Here is an 18,408-nt window from a genome sequence, read left to right on the forward strand (position 1 = left end):
TGGAAGAAAGAAAAGATGTTTCATTCTGTTTGTTGGGATGATCACGGGGTTCTACAGACCCCATAGGAGCCCCTGTCTCTGACCAATATATGGGCACAATAGAGCAAGGTATTTGAAACAATGTAACTAAAAAGTTACTCTAACTGCTGAGGAAAGACTAACCTCTAGCTTTCCGTGGGCCTTTTAAGCCACCCTGAGGTGCCTAAGGGGTTGGAGGTGGCAGGGAGAGGAATCACTTATAATCAGGTTATAAAGCCAATAAGGAGAATCACACTTCTTATTCAGAACATGAAAAACAAGACTACTTCTACCAAATATAATACTGCCTTTTGTAGCTTCCCATTCTCTAGTGAATTCTTATCCTTAATCCTGTGAGTAAAGGGGAATGGGAAAACTGAAAGGCTGGCACCTCTCAGGGAAAAAACAAAAGAGACAGGAACAGAGTTCATCATAGACTTTCAACGTAGACTGCTAGGCCACACAGATTCACAGGTGCTGCTGTTCTGCCCCACCACCTTCTGCTTTGCCTTATCTGTCTAAACCTGAACTTCAGCCTAAATCCTCCAGCAATTTCATCATCAATATCTGGCATAAAGTTCCCTCACTCTCTCCTTGCAGTACGCTAATATGTCTACACTTGTCATTATTGCAAGATGTACCAGTGACAGCATAGGACTGTGTTCTCAATCACCCACAGTGGGAAAAGTGAAGACTAGGAGGTCTCGGGGCAGCTCTCAGGGAAGCAGAGAGAGTAGGGTCAGCTACCCAGCGCTACTGATCATCTGATTTCCCTAGAGAGGAGTTGGTAAAGCCAAGCGGAATAGTTGGAATCATTCTATGGGAGCAGCCGTGAGTGGCACACCTTGATGGGAACTTTCTAAAAGGCAGGGGCAGATAGAAATGCTCCAAGGCAAACAGATAGGCACAGAAGCTTGTGTTATCACATGCCAAATGTGTCATCACTGAGCTGAATGTGCCATGAGATGGATGGCCTAATTTCCACTAAAAAGAAAACATGAGCTGCCACGAGGCCTGAAAGGCATGGCCGTTCCCATCCTCCAAAGTCCAATTGCAATAACCATGTAGGCAATTTAGTAACTTACTCTTCAGAGTTTTCGTTTGCTTTTTTTCAAGTTTCCTTATTGTCTATGGAATTTGTTTTTCAGCTCTTAGATGGCCAAGAAGCAAAGAAACTCAACATCCAATGGCTTAGAGCCCAACTTGGAATTGTGTCCCAGGAGCCCATCCTGTTTGACTGCAGCATCGCTGAGAACATCGCCTATGGAGACAATAGCCGAGTTGTGTCCCAGGACGAGATTGTGAGCGCAGCCAAAGCAGCCAACATACATCCTTTCATTGAAACATTACCTCATGTTAGTGAACATGCTTGTTTTTGTGGTAAAGTTGATAGAATGTTTATTTGAAAAGAAATATGGTGGGCTGGGAGTTTAGCCTAGTGGTAGAGTGTTTGCCTAGCATGCACAAAGACCCAGGTTTGATTCCTCGGTACCACATACATAGAAAAAAAATAGCCGGAAGTGGTACTGAGGCTCAAGTGGTAGAGCTCTAGCCTTGAGAAAGTCCAAAGACAGTGCTCAGGCCCTGAGCTCAAGCCCAGGACTGGCAAAAATTAAAAAGAAAAAGAAATATGGTAGAGAAAGAGATTATATGGCATAGACCTGTCACATCTGCCATGTTGTCTGCTTTCCTCCATTATCCTCATTACAGAGCTTGGATTTGGGTTCACAAGTAAGAATTGGATGGCTTTCTGATTAGTAGGATCCTTTGTATTTCCTGTAAAACTGTGATGCCAAAGTTAACACATTTTTTTATCTCCCAAACAATACTCCAAAGTTATACCAACAGTCTTATAGCAAACTGGATCTAGTGACTAACACTGTAACTGTGTCGAAAAGACACAGACCTAAAAGATAACAAGTTTCCTTGAAGGCAAATGTACTAAGAAGTGAAGGGGGTAAGGTGAGGTGAAGTTCAAAGCACCATACTGGTGGATGTAGACCACCACTGGACTGTACTCATATTTGGCTTTGCCCCTGGACTCATTTTTTTGCACATAAACTTTTTTCACACGATTATAAATTCACATGCAATTGTAAGGAATACAAAGATCTTGGGTAATCTTTATCTAGTTTCCTCTAATGCTATCATGTTTTCAAATTGTAGTATGTTATGCCCAATATATAAACATTAGTTCTATCTGTTATTCACACCTGTTTACTCCTACTTATTTACCTACTTTTACTTGTTCTTACTTGTATAGGTGCATATATAGCTCTGGGCAATTTCAGTGCAGTTATACACAGATAGATTCCCATATCAACCATACACAAGATACAAAACATAGCCAAACCTGGTGTTATATGTCTACAACTCCAGATACTCAGGAAGTGGAAGCAAAAGTATTTGAAGTTTAAGACCATCCAGGACAAAGTTCATGAAATCCTGTCTCAAAAACAAGCAATACCCCAAAGGACTTGGAGCTGTAGCTCAGGTGGTAGAGTGCTCACTTAAGTACAGGCCTTTGGTTTGATCACCTGTGAACAACATTCCCTGAGAAAACAGAAACAACCAAAGTAATGGAGAACACTTCCACCACCATAGGAATCTTCACTGTCCTTTCCAGTAGCTTCCTCCCTCTTTTACTCTTCCTCACCTTAATTTCTAGGAATCATTCCTCTGTTTTCCATTTATACAGTTATTCTGTTTTAAGAATATCTTTATAAAAATATGTATATTGTGTAAACTTAGCATTTCTTATTCAGCATAATCATCTGAAGTTGTATGTACTTCTTAGTCATTCCTTCCCTTACAAAATGGCATTTCATATTATGAATGAATCCCAGTTTCGTCTTTCCCTTGTTGAAAGGCTTCTTCCTTATTTCTCAGTTTGAAGTTTTTGTGTGAATCTCAGTTTTCATGGAAGAGTAAAATTGTTGGGCTCTATAGTCATTGTATGGTTGGTTCTACTTATTTTTTCAAAAACAAACTAATCTTTTTTTCTGAATAACATTCAGCAATGTATGAGGAGGGCAGCATTTTGTGTTGCCACTATTTTTTAGTTTTGATAGGAGTGTAATGATATGGCATTGTGAAGTTTATTTGTATTTCTTTAAAAAAAATAGAAAGAAAGAAAGAAAGAAAGAAAAGCCAGGCCATTCTTTTATATGGTGCTCATCTTTTTATTCTTTAGTAAAAAGGCCTTTTATTTTTCTTTAACCAGTTTTCACTATGGTTGTTTTATCCCTGCTGAGCTTTGAGATTTTTGTGTATTCTAGTTAATACAGGTAGATATTTGGTAAATATTTCTTCCATTTCATAGCTTGTCTTTCTAGTCATGGAACAGGTCTTTTGTACAACACAAGTTTTAACTTTGTTGAGGTCTAATTTATTCTAATTTTTTGCTTTTGATGGCAAGCCTATGAACTCAGTGTAATGCTGAGGTAGAAAGGCTTGTTTTATTCTACTTAAATTTTTCTCTTTTACATTGTACATTTAAGAATGTAGAAGAAAAAGTAAGCATTTATTTTATTTTAAGGAACCATAAAGTTTGATTCTGGGGCAAATATATTATATATATTATATATATATAATATATTGCAGTCTTGAGAACCCTAAGAATGATAGCATACAAATCATTTTATTATCTTCATCCAACATTCAAGGGTCAACTGAAGTGGAGCTTAACTGGTTTGGTTTTCATTGTGTGCCATAATTAGAAATTATTCCTACTCACAAATTCTTAAGAAACTAATTGTGATGTTAGCTTGCCATTCTTTCATCACTTAAGCATTGACTTGAAAGAAACATTGGGATTTGCCTTTGAACAGAAAACCTTGAGGCTTCAACTTTTAGTATAAATGATATGGAAATTATTTCACAAAATTTGCACTTTATGGAAGCTCTACAACTGAACTGACTCAATCTACATCTCTATTGGTCGATCTTCCTCAATGTTCTCCCACAGCTGAGCTTCCCAACTTCTCTACAAATATTCCTTTCCCTTCATTTCTCACTTCTTTTCTCTCCTAATTCTTCCTGTCCCACAAATTCTGGCTTCCCCCTTTGATCCTTCGTAGCATGTTGTATACACTACTAATTTAGAACTTCCTTAATGTTGAGCACCTGCTGTATATCTGTTCTCTATAAATTCATTCATCACAGGATCAAAACTGAATTAATTGTTGTAATCCCTCAAATTCTAGGCCTGGCAGATACTTGGTATTTATGTACTCATTTATTAAAGTTTAAAGAGAGAATAGGCTAGTCTCCACATAGGTCATATGAATAATTTGATTTTTAAAATGAAAAATATTCACACAAAACACTTTTAGGACAACAGTGATCTCAGATCCATTGCTATTTATAGTGATTGTAAAAACTCAAGAACTTATTGCTTGAATTTCTGTAACATAATGCCATTAAACAACTAGATTCCTAGTTCAATTTTCAAAACATTTTAAGTTGAAAATACATTATTGAAAAAAGAGGAAATATATTAGTGAATGAGCAGATATCTTTTTTCATATATTTTTTATTATAATTAATAGAAGAGTTACATTATATTCATCAGATAGATGAACGGGTATCTTATACAAACATTTGGTTCTAAATGTTTGCATTGTAAATACAACTGTAAATATTGAGTAATATATCTTCAGTGGTTTTTTTCTGGGTTAGAACTTTATTACCTTTATTAATGGCTGACTTTCAGAAATATGAAACTAGAGTGGGAGATAAAGGGACTCAACTCTCAGGAGGTCAGAAACAGAGGATTGCGATTGCCCGCGCGCTCATCCGACAACCTCAGATCCTGCTACTGGATGAAGCTACATCAGCCCTAGACACTGAAAGTGAAAAGGTCTGGCCTTCCACTTTACAGCTTTTTAAATTAATATAATGGATTTTGTTTGTTTGCATTCTCAACCACAAAATAAAATAAATGAACACAGAAGAAAAAAGTAAGCACTTATTTTAAGGGACCACCATTGCAGTTCAAATTTTCTAAAATGAATGCCTATTTTCTAAATAGAAAACAAGTATTCTTAACTCACAATTCTGGTATATGTACTATAATGTTAAACTGAAAAATATTGAGAAGGGAGCTAAAATCAAGTGCTGTGATTAGTTTGAAATTTTAAATATTTGTGAATATTATTTATATTGTGGAATTCTGTTTTTATTATAGCTAAAAAGCTGAACAAAGCTATTTGTAGTTTCTCAGGTCAATAACATAATAGAAACATGCATAAAGGCAGAGATTCAAGATTAGAAATTACTAACTGATTTACTACAGTGATAATTTAAAAAAATTTCCTTAATGGTAAAACTTAGGAGTATAATGTTTATTATAAAAACCCTTGGGCTGGGAGTTTGGTCTAGTGGTAGAGTGCTTGACTAGGATGCACGAAGACCCGGGTTCAATTCCTTGGTACCACATGCATAGAAAAAAGCTGGAAGTGGTGCTGAGGCTCAAATAGTAGAGCTCTAGCCTTGAGAAAGTCCAAGGACAGGGCTCAGGCCCTGAGCTCAAGCCCAGGACTGGCAAAAAAAAAGAAAAGAAAAATTCTGTTGGATAATGGAATTCTGTGCTGCTATCAGAAAGACCGACATGGCCCCATTTGTAAGGAAATGGAAAGACTTAGAAAAAATCATATTAAGTGAAGTAAGCCAGACTCAAAGGAACAAAGGCTCAATGATTTCCCTAATTTGTCATAATCAGTAGAAACCTTGGGCTCTCCTAGCAGAGATTTACAATAGAGCAAAACCTAGATACATAAGGCCATATAGTATGACACTAAATGAAAGGATCTCCAGGATATAGAAACAAAAGCCATATAATGAGTGATTGTTGTCCTCAATGAACTATGTTATCTCTCATCTCTTTTGCTGTCCCTTATTTTTCTCATATGGTTACAGTGTTTTACCTTGTTATCTGATATATTATATATGTGTGTGCGTGTATATTTGGTTATTTGAAATTGGATAGGGAAGGAGGAAAACAAGATGAGTGGGGGTGGGGGGAGGGAAATGGGGACCAAGATATGAGAAAGGGTATCAATGTTTGTGAAGTAATGCACCTTCTATCTAGTGAATATAATGTAACCCTTCTATGAATTACAATAAAAATATATGAAAAAATTCTGTTGGATTTATTAACAGATTGTGCAGGAAGCCCTGGACAAAGCCAGAGAAGGCCGCACGTGCATTGTGATCGCTCACCGCCTGTCCACCATCCAGAACGCAGACTTGATCGTGGTGATCCAAAATGGCACAGTCAAGGAGTATGGCACCCACCAACAGCTGCTGGCACAGAAAGGCATCTACTTCTCAATGGTCAATATCCAGGCTGGCACACAGAACTTATGAACTTTTGTTACAGTTTATGTTGAAATAAATTTAAGTCATTCTACAACTTCCTGACCTGTAAAGTACATTCCTAGTTTAAGATATAAAAATACAGACTCATTTTATTCCACAAAAAAACATCCAGTTTGGTACCTGGTATTGTAACATGTAGAACTTGAAAGTTAAAAGTGATGCCTCTCTTCAAAGCCATCAGTTATCAGTAACACTCAGAGAGAAGAGCAAAAGTTCAAGAATATTTAGGTATAGGAGTAACAGAATTTACAGAGGTAGGGGAAATTCCTATGCTCTTTAGTAGGTGGGTTGATAATACAATTATTTGGTAACAAGATTACTAAGTACCAAGGTAAAATAAATTGTTCAGTAGTCTAATATCTCCCTTTGTAAGTTTCTGAATTATATAATTATGGAATAGAAGTTTTTAAACTTTTATTAACATGTATCTATTGGACATGTTAATAGGGTTCATTCAGTGTGATAATCCCATGCATACATCTAGCATAAATGATCAGACCCAATAGTCCTGTCCCTTCCCTACACAAACCTTTCACCATCTCTAGTCATTCAGCTTCTGCTTTCAGGTTGACTCTTTTAGTCTCCACATGGAAGTAAGAATTTACCTAAACTGTTTTTCTGTTCTTGGCTAACTTCGCCTAAAATAGCATTCTCTACTTCCTTTCATTCTGGTGCAAATGACATGATTTCATTCTTCACAGGTTTCTTTTCTAGCAGTGTTGGGGGTTGAATTCAAGGTTTCCCACATGCAGGAAAGTGCTCTGCTATTGAGAAACATCCATAGGCTGGTTTCATTTTTCTTTATAGCTAAAGAGTACTCAATTGTATATATAAACATATATGTATGTGTATACATATATATGTGTGTATGTCTGTAGATACACCATGTTTTCTTTATCTTTTCATCTACTGATAGACATCTAAGCTGGGATATCAACTCTTAGTAGTGGTTAATAGTGCCTAGATAAACATAGGACTATAAGGAACTCTTTTGTGTATGGATATTGTTTGCTTGGGTTTACACCCAGAACTAAGGTAGCTGGATGACATGGCAGATCTGTTTTTGATGAATGTCTCTACTGTTATCTATAATTTCATACTCATTTTCACTCCTACTAACAGTGCAAGCAAGAGTTCTTTTTCACCATATCCTTAACAGCACTTGGAATTTTTGTTTTTTCAAATAGACATTCCAGTTGGGTTGAGTTAGGGAATATCTCACTGTAGTTTAGATTTGCATTTCTTGATGACTAATGATATTGAATAGTTTCTTAGGTTTTTTTCTTCTTTTGAAAAACGGCTACTATAGAGACCATTTGCATTATTTATTAAGTTAAAAAATGTTTTACATGTTCTCTATGCTAACCATCTGTTGAATGAGCAGCTGAAAAATATCCTGATATAACCTATAGCATGATGTGATCCCATTTAGGGGTCCTGTCTAGCAAATCATTACTAAGGCCTCAAAATGTTTCCCTTAGATCTTCCTTCAGTAGTTTATGAGAGTCAGGTTTTACATTTAGGCCTTTGATCCATTGTGAGTTGAACTTTTTATAGGGTGAGACTAAAGAGTCACATTTCAAGCTTTTGCATGTAGATATTCAGTTTTCCCAGCACCAGAAGCTGTCCTTTCTACAGTATATTAATGAGTGTGTGTGTGTGTTTGTGTGTGTGTATCTGTGTCTGTGTAGTCATTTATCTGTATTAATTTGGACTCTGTTGAGCTATTTTATCAATCTTAAAAAATCTTTCTCTGGTATTTATCTTTATTGGGCTCTGTTGCTAGTTCTGTGTCTGTGCTGTTTTCCTCACTCCTTGTATCGTAGCTTTGAGGTTTATGCATCTGGCAGATATACACATCATCTACTTTAATGGTGCCATCTTCTTAATAAGCAGCCTTCTCCTGCAGATGTGTCTTGGGTTTTAGTTTGTATTAGAATACTAGCTTTATTCCTGGGTAGGCATCATAGTCTCCCTATAGCTTCTCTGGTTGTGATTCATGACTTGGGACAAACTGCAAACCATAATGGAGTTGGAGAGATCTTCTGTCTCTACAGGACATGAAAAAGTAGAGACACAAAAGCAGTTGAGAGCCAGGCAGAGTGGCTCACACCTGTAATCCTAGCTACTCAGGAGGCTGAGATCTGAGGATCAAGGTTTAAAGCCAGCCTGGACACAAAAGGGCCTGAGACTCTTATCTCCAATTAACCACTAGAAAACGTGAAGTGGGGCTGTGGCTCAAGGGTAGGGCCATAGCCTTGAGCTAAAGAGCTCAGGATCAATGCCCAGGCCCAAAGTTCAAGCCCCATGACCAAAAAAAGAAAAAAAATAATTTGGGGCCAGGCGTACACTCCTAGTGGTAGAGTGCTTGCCTAGCACGCACAGACTTTTTGATTCCTCGGTACCACATACATAGAAAAAAAAAAAAGCCAGAAGTGGTGCTGAGGTTCAAGTCGTAGAGCTCTAGCCTTGAGAAAGTCCAAGGACAGTGCTCAGGCCCTGAGCTCAAGCTCAGGACTGGCCAAAAAAAAAGGCAGTTGAGGTAAGTGTAGCTCACCTAACACTGATTCCTACAATGGGAGTGATGGTCTCCACTAGGAACTGGTGTTTCTTCTGGTATTATTGTTGGCCAGCTTTGACAATGGCTGGCCAAAACCACTTCTCCTCTGGCTAGTACAGTGGTACAGTTTTAGAGGCTGTGTGGAAAGAGGTGGGAATGGGAGCCACTGCCCCTCCCCTGTGGTCTCAGCAGTTCTGACTGCAGTGTATAGTCAGACAAGGTGTTATTTTAAGGCACAGACAGAGGAACTGAATAGGTGGAATGGCAAGAACTACGGTGTTTCTGCTAGTGCCACTGCATGCCCAGGCAAAGTTCTGACCATTTCGGGGAGGGAGGAAGGGCATGGGGGTCTAGGGACAGTGTGAGGACTGGATTTGAGGTTTTTCTCCACCTTTGACTCCTTCACCTGTATTTAACATACACTGTCAGGAGACAGGCAGAGCCACAGTGTTGTTCAAGGACCCTTCAACAGGAACCTCTCCACGTTGTCAATAACCAGTCCAAGTTCCAATAAAGATGCCTCCTCACTACAACAGTCAGGTGGTGAGATCCTTTTCCAAAGCAAACTGCTGAGCAGATTTCAGATAACTTATCTGAGTGGCCTCCAAGCCTGTGAGGATTGTGAAACTTTCCCTGTCTAGAATTACTAGCATTGGCACTGATAGATGTTTATTGTAAAGCTCAGGAGGGAGATGCCAGGATAGTTTCTTGTTCTGCTGTTTTCTTTGAATCTTACAAGGTTATTATCTCCCTTGTTGATTTCCATATTCTCCTTTAAAAATCACTCTTCACAACATAGCTACAAAGCCGGGTGCAGTGGCTAACGCCTATAATACTAGCTACTCAGGAGGCTGAGATCTGAGGATCAAGATTCAAAGCCAGCCTAGGCACTCAATAAGGAACATCAAACTTTTATCTCCAATTAACCTCTAGAAAAATGGGAAGTGGGGCTGTGGCTCATGGGTAGGGGGGTAGCCTTGAACTGAAGAGCTCAGGGACAGCGCCCAGGCCCAGAGTTCAAGGCCTATGACCCAAAAATAAAGTAAAATAAAATAAATGCAGCTACACACTCCATTCTTTGGTTCTTCATACATCTTAAATCTCTTTTTATTTATTTGTTTATTTAACATATTCCCAGGTTTATCATTCACAGCCAAGGGAAAATGAAAACTAGTTTTTCTTAGACTAGCCAAATTTGCAAGGACATACTTGCTTCAGAAAGCAAGAAAGAACCAGCTCACTGAGTACTTTTAATATACCTAAAACTTAATAAGCTCAAATACACATGATCATAATATAATTTGAAACACTGGCAATAACTGATAAAAATGCTGAATTTTTTAGAGCAATTGTTTCTTAAAAAAAAATCCAGTGATGGAGCTTTGAACTCTGGGCCTGGGCACTATCTCTGAGCTTTTCAGCTTAAGCATACTGACCTACCTGAGCCACAGCCCTACTTCCTGTTTTCTAGTGATTAATTGAAGAGTCTAATGTTCTTTAGTTCCAGGGTAGGCTTTGAACCACCATCCTCAGATCTCAGCCTCTTGAGTAGCTAGGATAACAGGTGTGAACCACCATGCCCAGCCAAAATCCTCTTTTACTCAGGAAATGGATCTATTTTTCTGCAGCCAGGAAAAGGTGCGGTTAGAAGGAGAGTAGGAAGTACTTTGAATAACCACTGGAAGCTCTTTACAATGAAATGGGTTTTCCTCCATAATTTTCCATTTCCCCCCATTTAAAAAAATTTTTATATAATGTTTTTTATTTTAATTAATAGAAGGGTTACATTATATTCTCCAGATAGAGGGTGCATTACTTCACAAACACTGATGCCCCTTCTCATGTTTTTGTCCCCATTTCCCTCCCTCCCTCATCTTGTTTCCCCCTTCCCTGTCCTATTTCAAATAAACATATATACAATATACCAGATAACAAGGTGAGATACTGTAACAATATGAGATAACCAAGGGACAACAAGAGAGATGAGAAATAACATAGTACATTAAGAACAACAATCACACATTATATGGCTCTTGTTTCCATATCTTGGAGGTCTTTTCATTTAGCCTCATCCTATATGGCCTTATGTATCTAGGTTTTGCCCTATTGTAAACCTCTGCTAAGAGAGTCCAAGGTTTATACTAATTATGACAAATGAAGGAAACCACTGAGCCTATGTTCCTTAACTTAATATGATTTTTTTCCAAGTTTTTCCATTTCCTTACAATTTTGCCCCAATTTTTGACAGTAATATCAATTCACATTAACATGTCTTCCTGTTAGTCAACTATAAAACATAGTTGATTTTTTTAACAATTGTATTTTATTGTTGGAGTGATATATAGAGGGGCTACAGTTAATTTGTCAGGTAGTGGGTACATTACTTTTTGAATACTGACAACTCATTTATTGATAGAAAAGCTAGATCTTCTATTAATAAATCAGATATTACCTAGGAACTTTATAAAAGTAACAATGTACATAAGTAGGCAGAATTTCAGAACAGACCTCATGGGGAAAGGAGTACACTACTACTACTACACAGAGTCCAAGTATCCCTATGGGACTATTGTCAGACCTGCCTAAGAATGATCAGGAAAACAAATCTGCTTTCTGACACAAGACGTGGGTCTGGACTAAGGCCTGGGACTCTTTATTTTGTAGGAGTAACCCAGGTGATTTTTAACTTTAGGACAACTAATGAACCATGTTAGGACATACATAAAAGTCTATTTACAGGGATACAGCTTCCAAAATGCCCAACTTACTAGACATTATTTCAACCAACCAAATTATTGTAAATTTCCTGGATAACTAATCTATAAAACTTCGAAGTAAAAAAGATTCCATCTTTTAGTCTATTTCAACTGAGAAAGATGTATCAGAATGCGCTAGAAGCCAGTGATGAATAGTGTCACCAAGCATAAGCATGAGAAACATTGCAGTTTTCATCTTTCCCTGCCAGAAGACTCTCACTACCAATACAGATACACCACCTTGAGTAACTAAATGAATGTGCAACCACATAGGGAGAAAGAATCCCACTCAAGAAGTCCCAGTATGTGAGCCCAATCTAGATTTTCCAACCTCAGTCCTAACAGCAATATGCTATCAGATGTATAAACAAATCTAGGCAAGGCCAGCTGAAAAACTGTGTAGCCGAACACAATGAATTGACAAATGATGAGAAAGACAAAGTTGTAAGATTCTAAATTTTGAGTGGTTTATTAAACAATAATATTTAATTAAAACAAAGACATACAAAGAAAGCAACCAGGAATCACTTTTTCAAGCACCATATATATATGTATATATATATATATAATGTAAGTATAGCTTCACACACATATGATTTGGGATTTTATTTTCTGAGAATACAATCTACACAGCTGAACAGCATGAAGAAAACAACTTTAAAGTCCTGAGAATTCGATTCAAAATTTAATCTTTTAAAAAATTATTTTTAAGTGTCAGTGATATTGTTACACTCACAAAAACTAATCACAAGAACATAATAGCTTTTTGATTTTTCGTGTGTGTGTGTGTGTGTGTGTGTGTGTGTGTGTGAGAGAGAGAGAGAGAGAGAGAGAGAGAGAGAGAGAGAGAGAGAGAGAGAGAGAGAGAGAGAGAGGGAGGGCAGGTATAAATCCCTCTGTTACAATCTAATTATCTGTCCATAAACCATTTTAGAACATCACTGAATTACAGTAGTTTCCCATCAAACCTAATAGGCTTATATTTGCATGGCAAATGTGGAAGGCACTGGTTGTCAGGGAAATTAGCATCCATTCATGTACTTGTACTTCATACCCTTTGGCAATTAGGAAATGTTAAAGTGCTTGATAGACAGACATTACAATGATAATGAGGTTCTGAGATCATTTACAACCTACACAAGTACCAAGAAAATTATTTAAAAGTTAAAAATTGCATTGTTAAAATTCATAGATTTGCATTGTTGAGGCTTATCTTAAACATTGCATAGTTCTCTATTTGCTATAACGGTCTTGCATTGCTGCTACACTGAGAAGCTTTAAAAATATTTCTACTTTCCGTGGCAGAAATTAGCGTGATTCTAATCATTTCTCCATATGACAAATTTACATCTACATGTGACATTCCCTCCATCCACAGTCACCACCGACTTCCAGTACCCAGTTTGGTGCACAGCTGGTAAGTGCGGACTCTAGAGATGTGCAGCGTTTGTCAGGTGTATCATATCATGGAAAGAATGAAAAATCAGTTGAACGAGCTTTTCTGCATCGGTCTCTGGACATGATTTCCATGCTGTACAAGCCACAACAAACCTATGAAGCGCAGATGATAAATGAGGAGTGATGACACAATAGGCTTCAAATCTGGAGAGTGAATACAGCTAGCTGGTACATTTATTCAATCCTGCTGTTCAGACATGAACTGTGATTCCTGATGATGTTAGTGTCATCCGACACCACTGAAAGTAAGATCATATTTACACAAAATGCTAAGGAATCCCAACTCACTAGATGGCTAGAGCCTAAGGACAAAAGGAAACAACAACAACAAAAAAAACCCAAGAGGGCTCTAGAAAGTGTCTTATTGTGTTCAAAATAGAACATCAACAAAATCATCTTCCATCCTCAGATGTGCTATTGGAATAAATGAAATATGAAATTCATGCTATCAATATAATTTGAATGTTAAGTGTAGCAATTTAAAGGCAAAAACAGTGACAGACAAATGTGGGAAAAATTATTTCTAAAAGAACAGAGAGAAGCTGGCTTGAGACACTTGTCTTCTCTGTACTATACCAGGACAAGCTTTCTGGATGGAGAATCCTAGATGTGACAAGTAAGAAAAGTGGCTGAAGTAAATGGGAGAAGTCTGGATTCTCTGCACTCAAGGAAGAAATAGTTTTTCCTACTTCTTATCTGTCACTAATTTTGCTTTTTAAGCATGTACAAAACATCATCTTGGATTTTTTCTCTTTTTGAAAAAATTACATTTTACTGTCAAAGTCATGTATAGAGAGAGGGGTTACAATTACATTCATCAGGTTGTAGGTGCATTATTTCTTGAACACTGATAACTCTTCTCATGTTTTTGTCCCTGTTTCCCTCCCCTCACCCCTTCCCAATCATCTTGTTTTTCCCCTTCCCTTTATTATTTCAAATAAGCAAATAGATGTATGTACAATATACCAAGTAACAAAGTCAGATACAGTAAAAACATGAGATAAACCATAGGGAGAAAAAAAGAGAAAAGAAATAACTTTACATAGTATATTAAGAAAATCACAAAGATAAACCTCTTGATTCCCTATCCTAGAGTTCTTTTGTTTAGCCTCATCCTATGTGGTCATATGTACAGAACTTTTGAAGTATTGTGATCTTCTGCTAGGAGAATCTTAGATATATACTAATTATTACAAATGAGGGAAACCAGCAGGGTGTAATGGCTCATGCCTGCAATCCTAGATACTTAGGAGGGTAAGATCTGATTATCACCTCTCAAAGCCCAGGCACTAAAGTCCAGAAGACTTATCTCCAATTAACCAGTAGAAAACTGAAAATGGCGCTGTGGCTCAAGTGGCAGAGCACTAACCTTGAGCTGAAGAGCTCAGGGACAACACCCAGGTCCAAAGTTGGAGCCCCACAACTGACTCCCCCCCTTACGAAAAAAAGAGGGAAACCATGGAACCTATGTTTCTTTGGGTCTGGCTTACTTAATACAATTTTTCCAAGTCTTTCCATTTTCTTATAAATGGGGCAATGTCATTCATTCTAATGGCAGCATAAAATACCACTGTGGATAAATACCACATCTTCTTGATCCATTCATCTACTGAGGGACATCTGGGTTGGTTCTATATCTTAGCTATCTGGAATAATGCTGCAATGAACATGCTTGTGCTGGTAGGTTTAGTATAACCTTGTTTAAGGACATTTAAGTAAAGGCCCAGGAGTGGGATTACTGGGTCATAGGGGAATGCTATCTTTAGTCTTTTGAGGAATCGCCATACCGCTTTCTATAGTGGTTGAACAAGTTTACACTCCAACCAACAGTGTAATAGTGGTCCTTTCTAGCCATATCCCCACCAACATCTGTTATTAGATTTCTTGCTAATGGCCATTCTAACCAGAGTGAGGTAGAATCTCAAAGTTGTTTTAATTTGCATTTCTTTTATGGCCAGAGATGTCGAGCATTTCTTCATGTGTCTATTGTCCACTCTTCAAAACATCACTCATGACTCTATCATGACATGCCTCGAAAATCTCCTGCCCTAATTTTTCCCATCTGTGTAAATGCCACCATCATAAATAGCAATCTATCAGTATACTGGTTCTAAGTCCAAAATATAACTCAACCCTTCCACTTCCTTCTACTTCCTTTACCAACATTGTTTAAGTCGTCTTCATCCCTGCTTCCTGCTATGGTCTGGATGTGTATTATCCCTGCCTTAATTCATGAAGCAATTTCATCTCTAATGTCACTGTTGAGGTTTGGTGTAATCTTTAAGAGGTGCTTGGGATAAAAGGGATTAATGCCATTCTTAAAGATTTTCATAAAGTGGGGCCACCCCTTTCTTCTCATGTTCCCCTTAGCCTTTCTATTTCTGCCACAAATTGAAGCCATATAAGGCCCTCATCAAATGTGTGGTATGATCTGGGACTTCACAGACTACAAAATTATGAGCAAATGAAACCTATTTCCTTTATAAATCACAAGGTTTCAGTTATTCTTTCATGTCAACAGAAAAAAAGAAAGACACTTCCTAATACCTTCATTTCATTCTTCTCCATGCTTCTGCACTGTCCCTTTACTTTCTTCTTCAAGGATGATGATTTACCACTTATGACACATCTCCACTTTCAGATTTTTGTTGTCTAATCAAAGATAAGACTCTAACAGACTTTCTTGTTTGGACAGGCTTCCAACTGACCATAATCTTCAGATCTCAAGCCTCCTGAGCAATTAGCCTGTTATACTAGGCTTCCAGGTCTTATCTAGAACTGTACACTTATGTTCAACCACTTATTCTGAAACAATTGCCGACAGCATCATATTTACAAAGTTGAGGATATAAAACTCTGTTCTTGTGGAACTTATATTCTAAGCAAGCAAAATATATATTACATATGCAAAACTTTATATAATATAATGAGTCTATACACATAAACATATTGGGTATTTTTAGTAAAGGAAAAGCAGTAGATGTGGTTAGGGGAAATGAGATACTCTTTTAGATAGTCACAGAAGACCTCTCAGATGAGAGGACAATGAGCACATATATAAGAGATAATCATTGTATGTGTGTCAAGGAAAAGAACACTACACAGAGGAAATTAACAGTGAATACCTTGAGAAGGAAGCTTGTATGGGGCATTCAAGGTATAAGAAGGCCAGAGTGGCTACAGTAAAAGAGTAGGTAAGTTACCAGGCATAAAGAAAGACTAAAGCCAGTGCTGGTGGCTCACGCCTGTAATCCTAACTACTCAGGAGGCAGAGATCTGAGGACTGTGGTTCAAAGCCAGCAGGCACAAAAAGTCTGTGAGACTCTTATCTCCAATTAACCACCAGAAAACCACAAGTGGTTCTTATGGCTCAAGTGGTAGAGCACTAGCCTTGAGGTGAAAAGTTCAAGGACAGCACACAGATCCAGAGTTCAAGCCCCACGACTGACCCAGAGAAACAAAATAAAAAAGGAAGACTCAGAAACTGAGAGTAAGATCACATAGATCTTATAGGGGAATTTTAGATTTTACTTTGAATGAAATGAGAAGGTCTTGGAGCATTTGAGCAAAAGAGTCACATGACCTGAGCTATATTTTTAGGACAATGGGACGTCATTATAGAGTAGAAGTACAGGTAGAGGCAAGACAACTGTACAAGAACCTGTTGAATAGACTAAAAGAAAGAAAATGGTGGCTTGGATGGTAGCACTGGATATGGTAAGTAAGCACTAGTCAGACTCCACAGTTGTTTTCTTGTTTAAACATATGATTCATTCACTTATCTTTATTTAACATCTCAGTTTTATTCTCCAGACATGTTCCCAACCACATTGAATGAAGCCCTGCTTCACTTAGCAGTTAACCTCTATTACCACAGCTTGCTCCTTTCTCACACAGCAGTGTTTAAAGTTGCATTTGTTTATTAGTTTGCTGCTGAATATCTCTAAGTAGAAAATTAAAAATGCATAAAGGAAGATCTTGTCTGTCTGTTGTTCTTGTACTCAAAACAGCATAATACCTGGCATGCTGTAAGATCCCACTAAATAGTTCCTAAAAGAGTGAACAGGAGTTCTGCTCTGGGGATATTAAAAATAAAGTTTTCTATCACCTTGTTTTCTGTTAAATTTAATTCACTTGTTTGTTATACAGTTTAAATGTATAATTTATTTACACATAATTGATGTAACATTATATATTGCTTGTTTGGGAAAATCTTAGCTCCTCAAGTTATACAGATCTTCCAAATATTACCACTTGTATTGGATTATGAGCTCATGGAGATTAGACTATCTAATATTAATATAATATTGTACAACATACTACAGTATATTGTAGTACATTAACTACACATAACTACTAATAACTTGAACTGTGACTAGATCTAGTTGAGATATACTCTAAATGTAAAATACATAATGAAATTAAAAGTTCTCGTATGGAAAAGAGAATATATAGCCTGAACTTACATTACACAGAATTATCTAAGAATGTATTAGAATGTTTACTAATGCTCTCCAAAGGACTTAGTTCTGACTATTCTCTTTCATTTGAAAACAACTAAGATCTTTCTCCAGTCTTTATCATTTAGCTTTAATGAGTATACAGAGGTGTGCCAAGTGATACTATGGGAACGCAGAGGCCAACAATAACAAGTACTAACTGAGCAACACTCGACATGAAACCTGATAATAACATTTTGAAAAGGTGCCAAATATAAAATCTTTTATTTTTAATATTTGTTTGTTTATTACCAGTCCTGAGGATTGAACTCAGGGCCAGGACACTGTCCCCGAGCCTCTCTGTGCTAAAGGTTACCACTTGAGCCACAGCACCACTTCAAGCTCTTTCTGTCTATGTGGTACTGAAGAACTGAACCCAGTGCTTCATGCATGCTAGGCAAGCACTCTACCACTAAGCCACATTTCTAGCCCCAATATAAAAGGAGAACATATAAAAACAATATACAAGTTGGGAGGGGTGAGGGAGGGAAATGGGCACAAAAACATGAGAAGGGGCATCAATGTCCGAGAATGTACCTACTACCTGACAAATATAACTGTAACCCCTCTATTCATTATGCCAACAATTATACATATATATATATACAAGTAACTATAATAGGCGAAATAGGTGACACATCCTTCATTTCAGTTCTCTACACTGCAGCTGAAGTATGTCCAAGTCTACCACTGTCTTCAGACAAGGCAGGCTGAGTATAGTTACAAATTTTAACTG

General features: G+C 37.5%; 2 protein-coding genes across 7 annotated transcripts in view; one reads left to right on the top strand and one right to left on the bottom strand.

The window, feature by feature from the left end:
- Positions 1-6,433, top strand: part of Abcb4 (ATP binding cassette subfamily B member 4) — a 57,192-nt gene extending 50,759 nt beyond the window's left edge. For all 3 annotated transcript variants that reach the window (XM_090332870.1, XM_090332869.1, XM_090332871.1), the window contains 3 exons: positions 1,167-1,373; positions 4,733-4,879; positions 6,181-6,433. In XM_090332870.1, coding sequence (XP_090188996.1) covers positions 1,167-1,373; positions 4,733-4,879; positions 6,181-6,387 — 561 coding nt within the window. In that variant the 3' untranslated portion in view covers positions 6,388-6,433. The remainder of the gene's footprint in view (positions 1-1,166; positions 1,374-4,732; positions 4,880-6,180) is intronic.
- Positions 6,434-11,865: 5,432 nt separating this feature from the next.
- Positions 11,866-18,408, bottom strand: part of Crot (carnitine O-octanoyltransferase) — a 30,969-nt gene continuing 24,426 nt past the window's right edge. For all 4 annotated transcript variants that reach the window (XM_090332872.1, XM_090332875.1, XM_090332873.1 and 1 more), the window contains one exon: positions 11,866-13,266. In XM_090332872.1, coding sequence (XP_090188998.1) covers positions 13,146-13,266 — 121 coding nt within the window. In that variant the 3' untranslated portion in view covers positions 11,866-13,145. The remainder of the gene's footprint in view (positions 13,267-18,408) is intronic.

The sequence above is a fragment of the Megascapheus bottae genome, chromosome 5, assembly GCF_031878675.1.
Source record: "Megascapheus bottae isolate mThoBot1 chromosome 5, mThoBot2.hap1, whole genome shotgun sequence".
Lineage (NCBI taxonomy): Eukaryota > Metazoa > Chordata > Mammalia > Rodentia > Geomyidae > Megascapheus > Megascapheus bottae.